Below are 23294 nucleotides of genomic sequence, written 5' to 3' on the forward strand. Positions count from 1 at the left end.
CCAAGCTCGATTAGCACCTTTAACCGTCAGTATTTCGCCAGAACTATTAAAAAGCCCAGCGTCGTTAACAAGCAAATAGTCCTGCAGACGAGGTTGGCTAACGCCAAGTCTTGTTAATAAAATTACGGCAATACGATATTATTTATAATCAATAACCAATAATTACTGAACGGGGTAGAACAGGGACTGCTCGTAGCGATGTTAACATAAACGTGTATCTATCTAATATCGGTTTGTAAAAGGCTAATTAATGTCAATATTATAAGCATAGAATTTGTAACAAATCTTATGTAAACGAGCGTTGGATTAAGAATCTCTGCTAGGATAAATCTCGTTTCCAGGTCTTGGTTTTCGCTTTTCAAATATGCCGAAGACGGGCGCAAAATGACTTCTTTTTTCCTTTATTCTTTTTTTTTTTTCACTTAATTTTTTATAAGAAGGAAAAAGGAGAAGAAAAAATATAGCACAAGATTTTCTTTGTTTCTATTTTTCAAATATTAGGGGTCTACAATTTTCAACTGCTAAACTTACTACAAGCTCATATAATTCTTATAAATTTCTTTCAAAGTGTCTTATAAGATCCAAGAAATGACAACCTTTCCACTAGTCCCTTCGCTCGGAACATTTACCGTTCTAAGCACTTAGGCTGACAAAAAAATGCATCGGACCATATTAAATAACAATTCTATAAAAAACAATTAAAATTATTACAAATAACTGGAAATCTAAAAGTGTAGCAAACGATATCTCCAAACTATCGAATTAATGTTTTTAACAACTTTATTTAAATTACACGTTATTTAAAAAGGGACTTATCTTCTTAACACCATAGTCGTATGACTATGTTAACCCTTATACGCGGGAAAAAAATTTCATAATAATTCTGATTTTTCACCTAAACTTTCATAATTAAACCCTATTTTTGGTCACCACTAACACCGACGAAGTTGGGTATCACTAAGAAGACCATTTCTCTTCCACAGGATCCCCATTTAGATATCTCAAAGTTCGGTGATAACGGCTTCACGGAGTGTACGAAGGTTAATAATGCAAAATTTTAAAGAGAAGAATGGCACATTCTGACTATAAGATAGCATGTGTAAAAATTCCCAAAGTTGGTACAGCATCAGGCTGTTGTAATCAAGCCTTGATCCTATCTAAATAAAACAGGATCATGTTGCATACAATTTATAAAAATTTATCTTCTACAATTCGTCTTTGCTTTCTTCCATGTTTTCTTGCTCTTCCTCTCCTTCCTCTCTCTCCTCCTCAGATGTTTCAGTGATCTTTCTTGGTTTAAAAGGCTTCATTTTTTCGAAGGTTACTTTTCCGGCAACAACGTCGTTCAGCCATCTTTTCATATCGTTTAATTTGAAATCGTCTTCCGTTGGTTTTTTAAACCACGCTGATGTTTGCTACCGTGAAAAGGTATGAAAATGTGAAATATTTAGCATAATTTGTTAAATTATGTTGCGTTAGATCTCTATGGTTATATATTTCGTGTCTTTTAAGTCCTGACCAGTTCTAAGGTGGTTTTCCACATAAAAACGACTGTCACGTATCGGAACAGACAATTGTGCCTGCTAGAATCTGATTGGTTGATAACATTTTCCGTCGTCATTTCAACTTTTGTTGCGGACAGAAACGGAACAAAAGAATATTGAGCAGATACTTTATCGGTAAAACTTCGTCGGTAAAAAGTGACGAAATTTCAGAAAAATTTAGCACTTTTCAGCAGCGAAATTTTATAACCGACGAAACATTTTGACCGACGAAATGTTACTCGATAAGGTAGTCAATCACATTTTAAGTATTTTTCATGTTCCGTCTGTTTTTTAATGCTTTTAAGTGGAAATCCATCTTTACGTTTTGAAAAAAAAAAAAAAAATTCGTCTACCATGCTACAGTATTTCTACATCAAAACTAAGTTTTAAAAGTTCAAAAAGTACTGTTTAATACAACGCGTATCGTACCGAAATTACATTGATCTGATTGAACAAGCTTGACCTTTTGGTTTTGGCGGATACGTGAAAAAGTTGGATATTTAATTTAGATTCTTTTGTAGTACGCGTACCAAAAATCAAACAAACAAAAGAAAAAATTAGTCGGCTTTGAAGCACTTTATTATTAAAGGCTCAACTATGATCTGATAGTAAAATTTTCAATAAAATATTCATACGAGAATTACACATACCGAATGTATCTCCACCACACCAAGGGTAGGCTGTAGTGGATCAATTTCAAATGTTTGGCTCCAATAATCGATCATCTAAGACACACGATGGAGAGACAACATTAAATAACGATACCGTAGGAGAGCTAACCGAAATTGCAAAACAGATAATCAAGAAAGTACCCCGGGAAATGGTTCTGGATCAATCCATACAAATGACAAGTTTTCGTTTTTTTCGAAGTGTTTAGCTAAAGCTTTAGCAAGTGAAAAAAATTTCGCACCATCTAAAACAAAAGAAAAAAAACATATGTAATGCGTATAGAAAAGGGTTTGCAATGAATTGGTCTTTATCGGCCTTAAGATTAATGAATTGGTCTTTATCGGCCTTCGACTTAAAAACCATCTCTTAACTATTTTTAAAAGCCTTGTCATCTCTGCTATTCGCAGATTGATAAGTTTGGTAAACTTTGTGTATTTATGCAAAACAATTAAAGAATGCGTGGTTAGGAGTCGTTAGGCGTAAAAAACACGCAAAGTTTTACTCTGTAAAAATTATTACGCACCAGAATTATTATATTTATATTTTGAAAAGCAGGTTGACGTGATTACTTGCGTTTTTATTAAATTATGGATACGTTACGTTACAAAGGGTGCAATGGATGGGTGGTTGTTTGTTACAGTCTACATATGATAGAAGAGAACTTGCGCAAACTCAAATTATACGAATGAATCTTTTGAGTGTGGAAATGCAATTCAATTATCCGTACATCGAACTGAGCATGAACGAGCGGTGTCACGAAATATTTAAAAATTGTAAACGAAGACGTAAAGAAATTATTTTCTTTTGTCAATTCCCTGAAAAAATCACTAATAATGACCTCCCAAAAATTACGAATAACAAATAAACAACGAAACGTCAACTCGAAAAGCAAGAATAATAAGCATATATGCATCCCACTTATTGCATCTCAAGATTTATTCACACGAGATGAACCTTATACAATGTTGAAGAATGCGTTACCTTATTCAGTTGTTCATTTAAAAAACAGACTACTAGGCCTTTTGCTTGGTTTTGTATAAAAACCTTGCCCATGTATGGTTAACACAACGGCAGGGTAGGGGCGCGGAGCTGGGAATTTACGCGGATTGGTTATTTCCAAAGCAACTCGTTATTCCCAATTGTAGCTGTCAAATATGAGTTTGCGTGTTCTAAAACTAATTATAACTTTGTACGCAAAGTTTTCACGATAGACACGCCGAGGGTCAAATCTTAAAATCTAGTGTGCGCCATCATCATTTTTTAAAACATAAAAAACCGTAAAATATAGTAGATATTGTTAATTTTATACATGAAGAAAAATGACGAAAAATAACCTTCCTTTAAGAGCTTAAAACAATTGGCGATTAAAAATTTTATCCTTATATTCTCAATAGATTGTTGCGGCTTTTAACAGATGATCTTAACTACTTTCGCTATAAACATAATTTGTATTATAAAAAAACACGAAATCGATTTAATAATAACAACAATGCCGCCATAATAAGATTACAGAATCCAATTGGGAATTATCCCTTAGATTTTCTTTAAATCCAATTTTTTTTTACATATATTTTCTATACATACGACAAATCGTTTTACTGTGAGAGTGACCGACAAAACACACGACGCATGTTCTATGTACATAGTTTAACGGTTCACAAACATCCAAAGAAAAATTGAGATTTTAACCCAGTCATAGTTTAAAGTTAACACCCATGGAAATAATTGTAAGGGTTTTTCTATTTGTAGAAACATGATGTACAAACAAGCAGATTCTCTTACAGAATTTCTCTTATTGTCTATAATTACTTATATATGCAAACTTATTGGATTCAGTGCGTTGAACAGGCTTACGTAAATAATTTTGATTCGTTGTAATGTCTGCAATTACTGAGTTCATACATAAATTTCACTATCATTGTGACAACATTGTTTTGTTGACAACGAAAAATTTGTCTAAGTGGAAATTCACATAAATTCAAGTCAACTTTTTTTTCTGTGTATCAAATTGGTAAAAACAAAAAAAAAACAGTAACTAATCATCAAACCAAAAATAATTTATGGAATAACAAATCAGAATTTTTATTGTTTCGATTGGCTTGCTCTACAATGAGAACGGGTGAAAGAAATTTTTTCACAGATTCTGAACCGTACTTCTTTCCATTAGGAACAGTGGAAATCACCTTAAAAGCAACTAATCGGAAGCAAGCACTACTCTAAAGTTTTTTTCTTCACAAAAAAACTCAACATATAAACCGAATCTTCAGAAGCTTCTCAGAACATTCCCACCCCGTGGAAAGTTTGAGTAAAGCGAGTATGGCAGTAAACACTTCTCACCTTCTGTTTTGTCTACAGCAAAAACAGGAACAATATAACCTTTCATATCAATTGCCTGAAAAAAAAGACACATGTCAACGTTACACTGTCAATTATCGTGTCAAATATGACAGTTACTATATTTAGGAAATGGCAACTTCTCATTTTTGTGAGACGTCTTACTTTTAACTTAAATATCACCGTCATTTTTTGAAAGTTCGATTAATTCACTTTCTTCTAACAGTCAATTTGATTGGTTGATTAAAACAAAGTTTAAATCAGCCAAAATCTTGTTGCGCATGTTTTTAACTTGCGTTGATGTATTATGATGTTCCGACAAAATGGAATTTATCAGACGTTTCCTGTGTCAAAATATTGACTGACATGCAAATGACAACATATGTGTCGTGTTGACATTTCATACTGACACTTTCTAAATCTGTTTTGGCGTGTTTTAAAAATCTGTGTCCCTTCTCGACAAATAACTATTCGATTATAAGTTTAAACAAAAAGTGGGAGAAGACAGATGTGGGTGTGATTACCCATATTTCATGAAGGTTCTCCAATCTCATCTTTGTTAAACGTTGTCTGAAAAGGAAATGTTTTGTGTTACTGAGAATATAGGCAAACTTTGAAAAGTAGTACAAGTGCGAGAATGATCATTTAAGATATATAACAGAAAAATATAAAATACGTGTTCTGTGCAGCTTAAAAAAACACGTGATGTTTGCGGTTTATTTTTTCATGACGCATTTTAATTTTTACTCGACTTAAACTTTAGTACTGCACATTAATTTTTTATTTTCAATGAAGAGATTTTTCTGAATTTAAGACACCTTGTGAAAAGTTTAAAAGATTTCGTATTTTCAAATTTGCGATTAAATTTCTGATCAACTAACTTCCAAACTCCCTTTTCCCAAAGACCTTTGCAACATATTTTGCTGTCTACATTAATTGTGTGAAAGTTTTCTTTTGTCTAAGAAAAATGGCTAAGGAAAGAACTAAAAAAAATTCGAGCAGAGTTATTACGCAATGTTGGTAAGGCAAAGCAAACTTTTATTCACACCCTACCTTCTATTTTGCTCTACAAATTTAACTATATTATCTTCAGTCATTTTATCCTAAAATATAAAAGTAGATACTTTTTAAAATAATGTTCAAACTCTCAAAGGTAACAGCTCTGTTTGAATATTCCAGAATTCGAATCTGACAATTAATTATCAAACTTAACACGATTAATCGAAGACCCTACCAACTAAACCGCACATTTTAACTCAACGTTTTAACTGTAAGGGCGCAAAAAACAACTATGAAACTCCAAAACTTGGTTGGAATACCATTTTAAAATTTATTTATGCTATTTCATAAATTAGCGAATGCAAATCTAACATGAAAGATAGTGAGAAGATTTTGCGATCTTTTGGTTACAGTAGTGTTAACGCAATTCTTTTTAAAACAAGGTTGATAGGTGTTATCTTCAACAGAGCGGTTGTGTCGCACTATTCACGCTATTATACTTACAGTTACGTTGAAATTGTAAACAATAATGAATTGAAGTGCGACAAATTTAACTTAATTTAAAATTTAACTTAATTTCAAATAACGAAAACATAAAAGCAAAATCGAATACACTATTTTTTAAAAGAAAATCAAAACTCTAACCAAAAGACAAACCTTGTTTGGAAAAGTAACAGATTTCTCATAAGGTTTATTTAGTTGAATGGTATTTAACTTCTTGATGTGGAAAGACTTTGCCAGCTAAAATAAAACCATAACCTATAATACACAATATTGGAAAATATCCACATCAATAGTAAGCATTACACACTATCATTTTTAATTGCTACGGTACACATCTGCCAAGTATAACACTAAAGCAGTATGTCCGAATAACCACGAATGTTATGATTATGAAGCAAGGGACTAAAAATTTTTTCAAAAAATCAGATGTTCGAATTAACTGTATTGAAATTTGTAGATGTGTAATGTGCAAAGTTGTCTATACTTTTTAAAGATTCAAGTTTGCACATAAATTAAATGCTATAAAAACATTACCTTGGAGTCGTGTACAACAAAAAATGGAATCATCGGTTGGAAATGCATCGCAGCTTCTTTAATTATTTTGAGCTCTAAAACAAGATGTCAGAGATGGACTCATTATGGTAAAGTGTGTTATAGCATGCTATTATAGCAACGACCTCGCATTCTTAAGAATACATTGTTTAAGTCCTAATACTATTGCCCAGACACCTGCAAAGATATAAATATGTTCATAGATTCGCATTAATTAAATACATTTCAGAATTTTCACAAAAAAACAAATTTTTTTGGTCCAATCAGACCGCAGAAAATCTGTTGCATACCACAAAATTTCTCTAAGCAAGTGTCCACTAATATTCTAGTTACACGTTATTTACAAAAAAAAATCAGACTTTTCCCTTGAAATTTTTCCTGACTTTTCCTAACTTCAATAAAAACTACCCTTTTAAAGTTCTTAATCTTTCCCAGTTGCTGGCAATCCTGGACAGAAAGGGAGCAAAAAAATGCAGCCATATAGACTGAAGCTTACCCTCATATGAGTAATTTACTTAAAAACAACAAAATATTTTATTCTTTTTTAATGTGAACATAATACAACCCGGTACAGATCGTTTCTCTACCTCTTTTTCCAACGTTACTAATATTAATTTAAATGTCACTAATTTAAAATGTTTTTTAATTACACAAAGTATCAATCAAGCATTTCAAAAAGTGCTTATACAGCAACATAATTTCTTTGAGTAAGGTTATAATATAGTTGTATTTCATGTTTCATGTCTATACAACATTGTTATAATTATTATCAAACAATCAATTCTAGAGAATTACTGCTTTCACTGAAAACACCGTTATATTTAAAATTTGCTGTAGGAATCCTCTTTGGTCCACATAACAACTGAAACGATTATAATTCACCTTTGCTCTTTTCTTTAACATAGGCTATCACTTTAGGCAATTCGTTATTGTCGTATTGTTTCTTTCCACCTTTTTTACTAATAACAGTAACAGATTTTTCTAACATCTAGAAGAAAACAAAAAAAGTTCAGTTTTAAAATTGATACTTTGGAACATAAAGATATTATATTGGTGAAAAAAATACCCAACTGAAAGAGAATCTATCTGACAATATGAATTAGTGTACTTAATATAGGAAGTAATAGTAAATACTTTTAATTCATTTTTCCTTTGTTTTCATAAGGCCTCCTACTAAAACTGAATTTCAGTGCTAATTTGTTTTAAAATATATGAATTGCATATACTGTTCAAAATATTTTTTTTCTTAATTCCCTTATCTATATTCAATCACATTATAATAAGGCCGAATCATTACACATGACAAACCAAATTTAAACCCAATGTTAAGTATCAAACATTTTCATCAACAGTTGGAATTATATTTTATCTTTTTAACTTTTGGTGTTCTCCGTTATCAAATGAAATTATTAAATAAAGGTTGAACAAACCAAAGTGGCTTAATAGAGGTTATAAAAAGAAGACACAAAAAAGACATGTCTATCCAACACACCATATACTTACTTTTGATAAATATGGTACAAATACGTCAGCTGATCTAAATAAATAAATATAAATAAGCAAAAGCAAAATAAACAACTATAGGTTTGATGAAAAAATGATAAAGTTAAAACTGGCTATCCCACCTTTGGCCAGCATAAGTTGAAACTTTTCCCTTGTTAAATACTTTGATCATACCAGTATACCGAACCCCTGCAGAAAAAGAAAAAAGGTTTTCAATACTTCGCAAAACGATCCATAAAACTTTTTTTTTTTACTGATGGAAAATTCCCAATGCCCATACAATCCTGAGGTTTTTTTAAAAAAAATGTTGTCTGGATTTTCGGAGTGTTCAGTTTTGGTGTCCTTTAACTCAATGTGTGTAAACAAACATACCTACTGCCATTGCAAATTTCTGGTTAGCCATTATTTCACATGTAGTAACTGCAACATTACCAGCTTGAAGTAGTTGTGCAACAACCTATACAAATTTTAAAAAGTAATTTTAATCCACTGCTAACAAAAAATGACTGGCAAACTAGTTCACCAACAGAAGTATCTATATTATAACACCCCGTTTCTCTCTGTCACGCAAAATGGTTGTCTGTCATGCAAAATGGTGTAAAATGGATGGGCAAACTCGTAGATTTTTCCATAGGTCACCAATTAGTTCAAAGTAAAGCTCCTTAGAAAAATTTTATTTTACACAAAGCTCCTCCTCTCCCTTTCTTTTAAATACAGTTACTGAATATTATATATTTCTATTATTTCGTGCAATAACATGCCAGTGTAACAGTTTGTAACCCATGGGATAAGTTTTTCTGAAAACTTCAGTACTTTTCAAATTGACAGTAGAGTAAATTAAATATGTGAACATTTTATGCTAACTCATTTTAAGATTTACTACCTCAAGAAAATAAATATCTTTTGCATTCAACTTTTCAGATTCTTTATTATTATCAACCCAGAAAAACATAATTAGTAAACGGTGTTTTTTAATAAGTTTTTTAACATTCGCAGTATCTGCAACAATTACACGTTGTACTCCATCATGTTTCATTAATTCAGCCATGCGGTCATGTGATCTTTGTACATCTTCCTTTTCTACTTGACAATATACTCCCAGGAGAAGAAGCGCAAAAATACTGTAGCTGATTATATTGAACTCCATCTTACATACTATTCCTCCATTGTTTTCTAAACACATTAACAAGGTGGTTGTACAAATTTTAAACTAAAAAGCTAGTTAACATTATGCCAGGCGGTGGGACTTGATCTAAAGTGGCCAGAATATGTTACCAACACATGCAGACACACGAACATGTGTATACACACATGAAAAACAAATGATGAAAACGTTTTAAAATCAATCATCATTGACTGTAGTAGAGAAAAAATGTACTATGTACTACGTAGACTGCTGGTAAACATATAACAGTGTAATAACAAGATGTTAAGTTTAAAAATTTATGAGCATGATGGTCATCTACCAAGCCCAAATGCAATTGATTTGAATTCTCAGACAAAGTAACCCTTCAGCTTAACAGAACATTCAAAGCTACTGACAAAGATTTGAATTATAAACAACATGTCACAGTAATGAGACACAAGTGCAAATTCTTTCATTTTTTTCTCATAAGAAGATTTACTACAAAAATTCAAAAGATATTAGGAAATTATAATTACAACTAGTGTCAAATGTATGAAAATCTAAGAATACATTTCGTAATTGTGTTTTATTTTACGATTATATTTCTCATAATTAAGAGTTTTTACGACAGTTCCATATAGTAAATTTTGTTCAAAAATAATGCTGTTTATTCTTTCGATAAATTTCATCTTCTGCCATCCACTGGACAATATATTTTGTTATGGTTTCTCGGGCTTGAATAACAGATGGTGGGTCAGCAGGATTTGATGCTCTGTATTACAAACATATAAATATAGTATTATAGAAAGATAAATAAGTAAACTTTATAAACTTTGTTTCATATGTTTCAATCTAATTCTTTCAGCAATCTGAAAAAATTGTGATACGTTTTGCAATATGGGGTACTCCTGTTTTTTGTAAATATACTGTAATCTGAAAACTGTTCAATTACGCCTCTGATATGAAGCCAATGTCGTGTTTTTGTTCAACCATAGTACTCTTAAGTGCTACACCAAAGTATTTATATTTTTTTAAAGGTTTTATAATAAAATACGGTGGTGTAAAAACTTTGTACATAAAAAGCTGTTTAATCATTTGTTAATAAAATAAGGCAATGTAAAAGCTTTATCAGAAAGTTTTTTTCAAATTTTTTTTTAATAAAATATAATGATATTTAAGATTCATAAAAAAAGGTTTTTTTGATGGTTTTAAAATATGGTTTATCTTTTCAACAACGTAGAAAAATAAAGCTATGGTATAGAAAAATTAAACTACAGCATAGAAATTTTTTGGTATGCTGACTTTTTTACATATGCTGAATAAAAAATTGCTATCGCATATTAAAAAATGTTTAATTACGGTGTAAAACTACTTCTTCAAACTTTATTAATATGCCATGTGGCGTATTTATGCCATCTTTTAAGAAGCATTCCAAATCGCAAAAAATGTCACAATTTAATCTGCTTGGTAGATGAAGTATGAAAAGGAAATATTGTGGACATTTTTAACTGTTACTCAGAATTAACTGGGTTATTAAAAAGAGAAAATAATTTTTTCTTGTCCTGTAGAAACAAGTTTTTTGTTATCCAGTGTATACCTTAGATCCAAATGATGTGCTCCACCTACAACCAAAACAGCAATCAAAGAATCAGACAAATTTTCAAGGACACCTCCAGGCATCCAAGGGTCTAAATCACCATTTGGGAATATAATGCGTGATGCCTTCTTAACATCATTAGGAGAATTGAAGTAGTTGGTTCCGATCCAATCCAATCGTGAATATCCAAGCCCCCATTTTCCTGTACAGTAGTGTCTTCGCATATCCAAAGTGAAATCAAGAGGAGGAAACATATCTGTTTTATTGTTACTGCCACCAGGTAAAATCATTTCTGTGCATGCCTGAAGAAATAAAGATATAAAATAATCACTCAAAGAGATATGTGGTTAACAAAATATCTGGCAGGCATCATCAAACATATATATCAAACATCTTTTATAATGTAAAGCTAAGTACGGTAGTTTTCACATGAACCTGATATAAATGAGTTAAAACTTTAGCGTTTAGTTTTGTTTATTAAAGTGATTATTAAACTACGCACATAAGTTTCATTGCAGTGCACTAAAATGAACTAAGTTGCCCTTGAATAAATTCTATTTCACTAAAATTTCACTGAAAACTATAGGTCAATGCCTAAGAACACCCTATTTGGTAAAATTTATGTAAGGTCTCAAAAAAGTGTTCATGTGAGGTATATAGGTTTACACCTTTTCAAAATTATATACAAGCTTAATGTTAGGATTAATTCTTAAAAAAAAAATGCTTCATATGCAAAAAATGGCTTTATTTTTATGTGACTTACATAGGAGGTAAATCTAAAAGCCTCCATCTTATTGATGAATTATTCTTCCTTCAAAATTCAACTAAACTTTATTGTCTCAAGGCAAAAGTAAACATAAAATGTCATGTTCAATTTCACATCATCTATTTTCACATGATATATATTTGCTTTCGGACCAAGAACTCTATGTACATGGTTATCTGTAGTTATTAACCCCTACACAATAAGAACAACTTATATTATGGAGTCCAACTATTTTGCATGAACTGAGAATTCATGTGATTAAATGACTGAGTTGTTAAGAAAGAAGAGATAGACTCCTTTTAGCTGTACAAGTATTTTTGTCTACCTAAATCCTAATCAAAAAAAGTAAAAAGTAAAAACAATCAAAAAAAGTAAAATAATAGACTAACCTGATAATCCCATGGAGGAGCATCAGGGCCAGTACCACAACCTGTTGGATCAGAGCAAGCCACATATTCACTATAAGTATCATGACACGAGACCTTTGATCCATACAACAATTCTAAACACAAAAAATACAAAATATATACAAATACAAAAAATTCCTTGAGGTTTAATACTCATCCTGGATAACAAAAGGTATTGAACTTATAGTGTTAGGCTTAAAAGTTAAAATAATTTTGCATTTTTTTTATCACTCTAATATTTGATCTATTAGGGAATACAAATTTAACATTTACCAATATAGAGATGTTATCTATATTATAATACCCATATACGTCTGTCTGTCTGTCTTTCTGTGGTAACTTAGCTGCGCAATAGCGAGAAGCACACAATGCAGTATAAAAAGAACGGGTGAACAAATTTTTAGTATGGCGCTTGATTACTTATTCAAAGCCTCTTGATAGCCTCTTATTTATCTACGTCTGGATTAAATTTTTTCAGGTAAACCACTCTACAAGCTAACCAACACAATTACTAACAGATTCTAAGTATTAACATTGAATAAACAAGTTAATTTCATAGAATTCAATGCAGCATGTCTTATATCTTGAGAAAATTGCACAGAGGGAAGCAAATAACAAAATATTTTTGTCAAAGCATCATCACCAAAATAGTCACTTGTCATCAAAATATTTTTCAAATACATTGGTTATAACTTAGTTTATCTGAAATTAAATGTAAATCAGGTGGAATTTCTTGTGTTTACAAAAAAAATTAAAAACAATATTTTTCATCTAATTAAATAAGCTACTTCTGTGTGAGTGTGCGTGTGCATGTGTATCAGGCGTTGTGGATACACATTTTCAAAAAACACCACAAATGCTTATTGATAAATTGCAAGTCAAGATGTTAATACATAAACATAAATTACTAATACCATTGTGGTACACAACATTGAGGCCAAATAACTTGGAAAAAGGGAGAGACTATTGTTTTCTCACCTGTGAGTGATTAAGACATTTTTGAGACCAAATCTTGTCGAATTAAAAGTTTCAACTCAGGATCAAGTTTGGTTTTCAGCTGGCATTAATTTGCATCAAGCAGGTGTTAATTTTTTTGTGTTAATTTTTTAATAATAAATGGAAATGTTGATAACCCATTAGCACACCAATCCCCTGATTAGCACATGGGCTAAATATTAAAATTTCTTTGATATTTTAGTACTTTTGTATAATTAAAGTTACCATATCATGCGTGCCAAAGTCATTTCTACATTTTTTTAAAATGGTGGACAAAAAAGTTTTCCTTTAAAAGATTATGTTATTAAGATGATGATATTCTATGTATGGCTCTTGTTATTCTCATTAACATATTTCATCAACAAAATCAATTATGTCAGTTTTAATGAAAAGATCCTTTCCCTATATACTCAATATGATTACCTTTGAGGTAAAAAATTTGCCCAAAAAAAATAACGCAAAAAAACGCCAGACGGAAACAAGCTTTAGGACTTAAAAATACCTAAAAGCTTAAATCAACATTTAGATGTCCAATTTTTATATAAATTTATTTATTAATTCAACTTTAATAGACATCATGTGGATTTAGATGAATTTTTAAATTTATTGTGGATTAATTTTCACAAACTGTGTTAAACATTAACTCCATTTTCAACATTGTTATTACTAAAACACACAAAAAATAATTTCCATCAATTCTTGTGAATAATTTTTTGCAAAGCAACTCTTTTATAAGTGAAAAAACATTTTTATACGTTTGAAAGTAATATTTTACCATCAAGTAATGTTAATATTATTAAAAAAAAGTAAAGTGACGTACGAGTGATATTTGCCAATCCAGCAAGTTTGTCTTTGCCAGTCATATAAGAACAAGCAAGATTGACAGGGTGTCCAGGTAGATCTGCCATAAACTTTGCTGGATATGGATAATCTACCATTGCAAGTAATGTGAAAGCATTTCTTGCCCAAGCCAGTACATTTTTCTCAATATATTTCTTTGAGAATTGACCTGGACAGAGGTGAAAAGTCTCTTCTATTTTTGTAAGACCTTCTGCTCCAGCATTAAAAAGGTCCATTAATGCTGAGAAGCCTTCTTGGACACTTGCTGGACAGCTGGGATCAGATTTACGAAAGGTCTAGAAGGAAAGAAATATATTTTTTTATGACTGGTATCGAATAAAAAAATATCGAATAATAAAATCTGGTGAATGTGGTGATAAATATTGATATGTATGTATGTATCTATTGGTGATATGTATTTATATGTATATATTCAATCCAAATAATTTTGAATTAGACCTGCATATGGGATTGCTGTCAAACACACAAATAGTAACAACCAGTAAATAATGGTTTAAACTAGCACTACTTCAAGAATAATCAATAAACTTACCTCAGTTACAGCTTCAAAAAACTCTGATCTTGGTCGATTGCCAGCAATAGTAAAAAACGGAGCACTACTTGCTACTCCACCAGAGATGATGTGAGGATATTTGTATCGCATGTATCCAGTCAAAAGTCCACCATAGCTACAAAATAGGACACATCATAAATTTTAAAATAACAGTTAAATTTATAACTAAAACAGGAGTAAAAAGTATTGTAGGATGTGTAAAAAAAAACCCTAAAAATAGGAAAAAAGCCTGGCCCAAAATTTGCAGGTGCAAAGAAATTGCTTTACTAAAAATAATTATCTTGACATTAAACATCAAAAAATAGCTAATTTGTCAGCAAACAAATGAGACAATATCCCTTTTGCCAAAATCACAGACAGAGATAGATACAGCTTATTAAAAGAATGCAAAAATCCATGGGTTTAACCATCATACATTATTTCGGCAAATAAGTTATAACGAGTGGTACACATTCTAGCATCCCAGCATTACTACTCCCTGGCAACTCTTTCGGACAAAGTACGAGTATTAATACTGTAGCCATAGAAGGTTTTCCGTGGCCATGACTTCAATGTCTTTTGGTTACACCATAAATTGTGTAACATACCTTCCACCAAATGAGAAAACAGAACAATTTTGAGCTCCCATATCTTTTTGAACAAACTTGACCAAAACTGCATAATCAGCCAGCGCTTGTTCCATACTCAAAAAACCAATATATTCTGGTGTAAGTGAGACATTTCCAAATGGCAAAGACTTTCCATAATAACGCTATTATATAAAGAAATAATACTCTAGCTTAAGTGCACATTATGTGTAAAATGTTATTAAAATCATATTTAGAAAAGGCGTGTAATCACACTTAACCTCCACTATTTTATTTTTCCCTTTGAAAAGTTTCCCCTTTTTACATTTTTATTTGAAATTTATACTGTCAGCTAACCTTAATTTCCAAACTTTCTGAGCAACACAAGATTGCAGAGTATCTTAAAAAAAAAAAAAGATGCCAGACAAAAACGTTACAATAGAATGTTACAATTTTTATTTTTTTTTGTATTTATTTCTTGTACTTTTTGAGAATTATCTTAAATTGTAAAAACCTTGAAATTTATACTTTTAATTCATTGTGATAATGATTGTTGATGCAAACGAAACATGATTTATGTTCTCCAAAAAATGAAGCCGGTCCTCATTCTTTTTTTAAGGGGGAAATCTGAAATCATCTAGGCATTCACCACAGGCTCTGTTGCTTGAAAACAGCATTAGCCTATTTGCAGAATCTAGCTCACTGCTTTTGTTACACAACACAGGTAACATGCAAGACATAGAACAACAATATTTTATCTTGACTCGTATTATCAACAAAAAGGGAAAAAAAGAGTAACAGCATAGTCTGATGACGAAAATTTTATTATAACTCACATGTTCTCCAAATACAACCAGTCCTTTCAACTTTTGTGCCAGTTCAAAAACAAAGCCAGTGTTAACCCAAAAATTGACTATGTCCCCTTCGTTTCCAGTATAAAACAGCACTGGCCCAGATCCTTTTGTCCAATATTTATCTAAAAAAATCATTAAACCAGGAATTTTAACATCATCAACATCATTTAATTTGTTTTCAAAATTTGTTATAAGGAAAAAGTCACCAACTTTCCTGTGTTTTCCTGAGTTGCTAGAAAGAACTTTTTGGCATTTTAAAAAGACCTAAGGTTTTTGCAAAAAAAATATGCTCCTTGAAAATAAACTGTGAGTTTAGAACTTTATTAAGCGTGTAGCAATTAGTATTTTTTCAGCCACCATACCTTAGTTTAAAGGGGCGATTGTGGAAGTCCCATGAAATGCCACATAGTGATGGTGTCACTTTAAAAAAACACCCAGTCTGGTCTGTGAACGGTTGCCGCTAGGAAGGGCATCCGCTGTAAAACAATGCCTAAACTCTTTATTAATGGCTGTAACAGTTGATCAGACAAATTGCGTAAACGGGGCTGGAACTCTAAGGAGTGAAGGTGTCGCGCACGGTAGGACAGATGTCGACTGTTACCCAGCTATCACATCACAAGGTAGATACACACAAAGTTGAGGATGGCTAGTGTAAATGTGGGTACTCTGAGAGGTAGAGCAGGTGAAGTAGTTGAAATGTTAGAACGTAGATCTGTTGATATGTGTTGTGTTCAGGAAGTCAGGTGGAGAGGAGCTTCAGTGAGATTTGTGGTAGGTAAGAGGGCAAGGTATAAGCTTTTTTGGATTGGCGATAATGATGGATATGGAGGAGTTGGCATATTCGTTGCAAAGAAGTGGGTAGAAAAAGTAATAGATGTTATGCGTGTTAATAGTCGTATTATAGTGATAAAGTTTTTGATAGGTAAAAGGATTGTCACTTTTCTGTCAGTTTATGCTCCACAGTGTGGACTCAGTGAGGAAAATAAAGATAAGTTTTATGATGAGTTAATAGGAGCCACATCAAAGTTTGGAGACACTGAACTTATCATGGTGGGCAGCTACTTTACTGGTCATGTTGGGAAGTCATCTGAAGGTTATAAAGGTGTGCATGGAGGCTATGGATTTGGAAGCAGAAATAAGAAAGGGGAGAGATTGCTTGAGTTTGGAATGGCAACAGACATGGTGGTTTGCAACACATCATTCAGTAAGAGACAGTGTAGGCTGATAGCATATGAGTAAGGTGGCTGTAAGACACAGAGAGATTACTTCCTGGTTAGAAAGTCAGACAAGAAAGTTGTGAAGGATGTGAAAGTTATATCAGGGGAAGAGTGTGTTTGCCAGCATAGGTTCCTGGTTTGTGATATTATCTTGAAGAGTGTTAAAGGTACTGTCCAGTAAAAAATTAAAACTTGATATTAGTTACATCTCGGCACAAAAGTAAAGAAAAAAGTATTTAAATACAACCAAAATTGTCTTTCACAAGTTTAAACTGAATTTGTTTACTTGACCATGCCAAACTCAATCGCCATCTTTACTGAACTTCGAACGCGGAAAAGGACTGGGTAAAAACATTGATATGCACAATTTATGCAATGACGTATTCTTTGGGTTACCCCCGTGTAGAGACTGGCGCGTGCAGAAAGAAAAATAAAGAAAAAAAGTTAATGATACTCCCAACAGAATTTTTTTACGTTTATCAATCATGTTCACAAGCAGAAATATAAACATAATTGGATTTCAGTTTGAGCCAGAACGACCCAATAACAAACAACAAATTCCCTCTTATAATGACGATAAACCAGACGTACCAGAATCACCCGCTGCTTCTCGCACACAGATAGATGTCAGTGAGTGGTGCTTATGTGAAAAGTGCGAGAGGATGCCTTCAGCTGTAGAGTGTTTGTGCTGTAACGAGGTGGACACTATAAAATACTTGCAGCTACGGTACCTATATAATATGCTCTCACATTTTTCTACTGGTTGTATTATAAATGAGCACCTGGGTACAAGGTTTCTATTGTGTTTTAGATAAGAAATGTATAACAGAGCATACTAAACAGAGCGTGAAGATTTCAACGCGGTTGTGATTTTAAAGAACACTTTGTGGACAGCGTTAGTCACTCTCCACGATTGGGAAAACCGCGGACTTAAAAAAAGGACAAAGTTTCTAACAAGTAAGTCACTAGCACTCTTGAAATTTCTGTTGCCATAGTATTTCCAATCTTATTTGAGGATGATATTTTTAGATCTTATGGATATGCGGGATACCGCCAATTCTGTTGGTTTGTTCATAACCACTTGTGAAAAGGCGTTTGTCGGGTTATACCTTCCTGTGTTGTGTCTAAGATACGTAGAGAATATCCAAGTACGAATGAGGTGTAAACTGTAATCTCGTCAGACAAAATGCCTGCCAAATTTTCAGTTTGGTCGGACATGTCCTTAGCTCGTTTAGAACTTTTGTCGGACAAAACGTTGATAGATTTCCGTCTTGGTTGGACACTTTTAGATCTCAGAATTATCGAATAGTCCTGGTCCTTTTCATCCACGATCAAGCCTATTTATAGCCAACCTGACCATCCTAGCTAATTCACGGACTCCTGACTTAGGTAAAAGAACTACGTAGACATGAATCTCTTTTGCCTGGCCCCTTCGTCGTTGGTCTTACACAAGAAATCCAGCCATGCGGTTCTTAACTTATGCAAAGGTGAACACCGACGGAGCACGGGTGAATCAAGTCTGCAAAACTGTACTTACAGGCAGAACAGAAATTTTATCATGGATTAAATTGTACATAATTTTTGGAAACCATTGCAGGTCCGAATTTACTGGAGTTTTTTCTTTTTGCCCCAAGTGTTATTTAAACAATTTTAATCCATGTGCGGTATAATCTTTTCTCTGGGGGCGTTTAATGGGCGTTTATTAAAAGCATTACGGTATAAAAAGTGTAAATATGAATAACCTTGAACCAAGTATTTCTTTTTGTTCGCTAATTGAGGTAGCTTTGGTAATAGAATAGGGGTACTGGGAACAAGGTTTATAATTGTCGAGGAAGTATAAAGGTACAAAAAACACAATTTATTTAATGCGTTTGTATTTTCTATACTTCCTTCTTTTGCTGGTTGGTTTTCTGGAGTACGATATATGTACAATATGACAACAACAGTTGATAGTTTGGTATATTACAAAATATGATTCAGATTCGTCAAGGACTTTAACTTGTAATGTTGCGTCAGATTTTTTCATTTTATCATTGCACAATGCTGTCTGCGTTTGAGGATTGGCCACTCCAACGGATGTTTGTGTAGATATACTTTTACGTAAATTATATTACCCGCGTCTTGTCTCACAAAAAATAAAGCAGCTTTAAAATAATCTACTTTAATTTGTGTAGAGACAGATATTCTGTTTGTGTGGACAGGGACATAAAGTTCCATCTCTGAAAGTGAGTTGCATGCATTGTTCAGAGTAAAACAATCATTCTCTATTTACAAGGTTTTGATTCGCCGAGAACCCAACGCTTACATCACAACAAAAATATTATTTTAGCTTCCCTTTCATGTAGAATGGCTTCGGTATAAATTTGATTTCGACAACGTGCAATATGAAAAATTTGTAAACATAAAGGAAATGTTATTCAAGTTGTAAAACTTTAGAAATATAATCACTTATATTTTCGCAAAAAGAAAAGAAAAGTGCAATTCAGTTCAGGCTACTTTTTTATTACTATATTTTTACTGGACAGTACCTTTAAAGAATCCAAGGGAAAGTACAGGTCCCGTCGTAAAGTCTGGAAGCTGAAGGAAGAGATTGTAGCAAGGCAATTTAGTGCAAAAGTTCATCAGTTAGCCTGCAATGGTCAGTGTGATAGTGACAATGTTGAAAGTACTTGGACTTTGAAGAATTGTCTTCTAGATGCTTCTGATGATACCTGTGGGTGGACGAAAGGACCAGCTAGACATAGACCTGCTGGTGGAATAATAAGGTTGACCAGTGTATAAAGGAAAAGAGGAAAGTTTGGAAAGAGTGGAAGTCAGGTGGTAGGAAAAATATTTACTTAGAAGCTAAACTTCGTGCTTGTACAGCAGTGTATAAGGCAAAATCAGAAGCAGAGAGAAACAGATTTACAGATGTGTTAAGAAGGGAAGACCAGCGCAATGAGGTATTCAAGATAGCAAAGCAAATGAAGAAGACTAATCAAGATGTTGTAGGTGAGAAGTGTATACGTAATGATGAAGGTGTGTTGGCTAGCACAGAGGAGGAGAAAAGGGTAGCTTGGAAGAATTATTAACAGAGGTTGCTTAACACAGAGTTTGATTGGGATGAGGATAATTTGTCTGATGATGATGTTGTAGAAGGGCCAGCTATGCAGATCAAGACAGAATGGGTAGTGGAGGCTATTAGGAAATTGAAGATTGGCAAGGCTGCAAGAGTATCAGGTATTGTTGCAGAGATGGTAAAAGCATCTGGATATATTGGAGTTAAGCTTATTACAAGTCTTGCTAATCAGATTATAAAGGATGGTGCTATTCCGAGTGAGTGGCAGTCAGGTGTAATAGTGAATTGTATCAAGGGCAAGGGTGATGCATTAGAAGGAGGTAACTATAGAGGTTTGAAGTTGGTTGATCAAGTAATGAAAGTTATTGAAAGAGTGATTGATAAGTTACTTAGAGAAAGAACTGATACAGATAAGATGCAATTTGGTTTTGTTCCAGGGTGTGGCACTACAGATGCAATATTTTTACTCAGACAGCTTGAGGAAAAGTATTTAGGAAAGAGAAAGAAACTCTATTTTGCCTTTGTAGAGTTACAGAAAGCTTTTGATAGAGAGCCTTGTAAAGTTATTTGGTGGGCTATGAAAAAAATAGGTGTGGATGAGTGGCTAGTTACGATGGTCAGTCTATGTACAGCAATGCTAGAAGTAGTGTCAGAGTCGGTGGAAGAATTAGTTGAAACGTTTGAGAAGTGGAAGAAAGGACTAGAAGAGAAAGGGCTAAGGGTGAACACAGCAAAGTCTAAAGTTATGATTAGTAGCATTGCAGCCAAGTGTGACCTTGTAGTTGGAAAGTTACCTTTTGTAGTTTGCATCAAGTCTGTCCTTATAACCTCCTGCCAAGTCTTTCTCGGTCTGCCTCTGGGCTTTGCCCCAAGAACTATCAAGTCTCTACACTTTCTTACCCAATTATCCTCCTCCATTCTTTCCAAGTGCCCCAGCCAATTCAATCTTCTTATCTGGATAACATCTTTAATTCTACGGAGACTTAGCCTGCTTCTTAGCTCATCTGAACTCTTTCTGTCTCTCAGACTGGCGTTACACATCCACCTAACCATTCTCATATCATTCCTTTCTAAACGGTCAAGATCTTCCTGCTTCACTGCCCATGTCTCACTACCGTACAACATAACACTTCTTACACAGGCCTCATACAACCTACTTTTTACCTCAATTGACAGGGCTCTGCTAGTCAACAAAGGAAGTAACTCTCTGAACTTTTTCCAAGCAGAACCTATCCTGCAAGTAACACTTCTTCCAACACCCCCTTCACTGCCCAACATATCACCTAAGTAACAGAAGTTCTCAACTATATCTAACGAGCCACTGTTGTACATCATTAAAGCTGGAAATACTTCATTCTCTATAATCTCACCATTGCAACGCTTGCATACAAACTGAATGTCAGCTCTTAACCTTCCACTAATACTACTGCACTTCTTATGTACCCAATGCTTGCAAGTCTGACAAAAAATTGAATTACTACCAACCCCTTTCCTGCAAACTCCACAAGGCCACTTTCCAACTACAAGGTCACACTTGGCTGCAATGCTACTAATCATGACTTTAGACTTTGCTGTGTTTACCTTTAGCCCTTTCTCTTCTAGTCCTTTCTTCCACTTCTCAAACTTTTCAACTAATTCTTCCATCGACTCTGCTATGAGAACCAAATCATCTGCATACAATAACTCCCATGGACAACCTGTTCTGAACTCCATCGACAGCGCTTCTAAGACTAGAATAAACAACAAAGGACTAAGTACAGAACCCTGATGTACACCAACATTTACACTAAATGATGAATGCTAAAAAATAAAAAGAATTGTATATAAGTTTCTAGTCATGACTGTTAATATTGCAACTTGTGTTAATTCTGTTTTTATCTTTTAGTAACCAATACAATAGTATTGCGACTGGTAAAGCCTTCAAGTTGCCTTCTCAAGGTAAAAATCATTTGACAATATGCTTCTGAAAAAAACATTTAAGTCAACAATAAGGGTTGCAATATTTCTTAAATTTTTTTGATTGTTGAAAGTTTTTGCGACATAAAACATTTTTTTACACATGCTTTCTTTCTAGAATTACCACTTTCTTATATTAGTTGTGTTTTTCTTACTTTAAAAATATTTTATTTGGCTTTCATTTTTCTTAATACTTTTCTTGCTCACAAGTTTATTTATCTTGTGACGGCTCAATAATTACGCTACTCTGCATGCTTCTCATTTCCTTTCTTTTTTTCTAACTTACAAGTTTATTGATCTTTATGTTTTATAATGGGTATGAAGAAATCTGATGTGACATTTGATTAATCCTTTGAAATTGATTTTTTTAAAGACAATAAAGGTGTAAAAAAAGGTTTTAAAGAATTATAAAAGGCTTGGTTTGAAAGCAACTATTTCTACACTTGTACATACAACTATACGCTTATATCTGTACTGGACTGTAGGTGGAAATTCCTGGTCATGCTGAAACTTTGGGTTGGCTCATTATATTTGTTTCCCATGCTAAAACAGAAGCACCAGTGTAGTGTAACAGGGTAAAGGAATTTTGTTACTACTTTCACTTCTGTTAAATCTATTTTTGTATTACAATTTACATTACAAACATGCAGAATTATCACGGGTGCAATCCACCTCACACTACCTATAATCTTAATAAGAACATTAACTCACTCACCTGAAATTAGGTATCTTTGTTTGTACATTCCATTCGCACCAGCTTGGCCAAGGTAATTAAAATGGTCAATATACTGATCAAAAAACTTTTCTTCGTATTGCTCAGTAGATTTGTCATGAATCAAGTATGAGAAACTACCACTGCATTGCACAAACAGGATGCTAAACCAAATGAACTTCATTTTTCCTTAAAAATTTTGTAAAATAAAAATTTAATTTTTCTAGCTCAGAGATAGCTATTAAAATTATTTTTTCTACCTTTTGTATTTTATGTACATAGTTGGTCCTACTCTTTTATGAGACAGGGTTTAAATGATAATAATGCTAATTTTTCTTGGTATTTTTCTTCAAAGCTCTAATGTAACCCTGAGGACATTGTTTTCTTTTGCTTTGAAATCTGTTTGTATCTTTTCAATGTCATGAAGCATAAAATGGTTTATTTCTAGTATTTGTTTGATAACCTGGCGTCCAGCCTTTTTGCTAATCAAAGCATTAAAACTGTAACAAAATGATTAATT

The 23294-nt window shown here is 32.9% G+C and overlaps 2 protein-coding genes across 2 annotated transcripts; both read right to left on the minus strand.

The window, feature by feature from the left end:
* Positions 1–471: 471 nt before the first annotated feature.
* LOC130636249 (calsequestrin-1-like) lies at positions 472–9300 on the minus strand. The gene is made up of 13 exons (XM_057445905.1): positions 8989–9300; positions 8478–8562; positions 8228–8294; positions 8106–8139; positions 7485–7590; positions 6585–6658; positions 6204–6287; positions 5601–5650; positions 5072–5117; positions 4551–4605; positions 2357–2457; positions 2195–2269; positions 472–1415 (listed from the first exon to the last, which is right to left on the minus strand). Exons 1-13 carry the CDS (start codon positions 9286–9288, stop codon positions 1206–1208), a joined length of 1287 nt encoding a protein of 428 aa, XP_057301888.1. The 5' UTR covers positions 9289–9300; the 3' UTR covers positions 472–1205.
* A 392-nt stretch (positions 9301–9692) lies between these two features.
* Positions 9693–22990, minus strand: LOC130636248 (dipeptidyl peptidase 2-like). The gene is made up of 8 exons (XM_057445904.1): positions 22778–22990; positions 15814–15953; positions 14999–15162; positions 14391–14526; positions 13818–14133; positions 11984–12096; positions 10829–11130; positions 9693–10003 (listed from the first exon to the last, which is right to left on the minus strand). The coding sequence occupies exons 1-8, from the start codon at positions 22956–22958 to the stop codon at positions 9883–9885; spliced, it is 1473 nt and encodes a 490-aa protein (XP_057301887.1). The 5' UTR covers positions 22959–22990; the 3' UTR covers positions 9693–9882.
* Between the last annotated feature and the right edge of the window lie 304 nt (positions 22991–23294).

This window comes from Hydractinia symbiolongicarpus, chromosome 3 (genome assembly GCF_029227915.1).
Source record: "Hydractinia symbiolongicarpus strain clone_291-10 chromosome 3, HSymV2.1, whole genome shotgun sequence".
Lineage (NCBI taxonomy): Eukaryota > Metazoa > Cnidaria > Hydrozoa > Anthoathecata > Hydractiniidae > Hydractinia > Hydractinia symbiolongicarpus.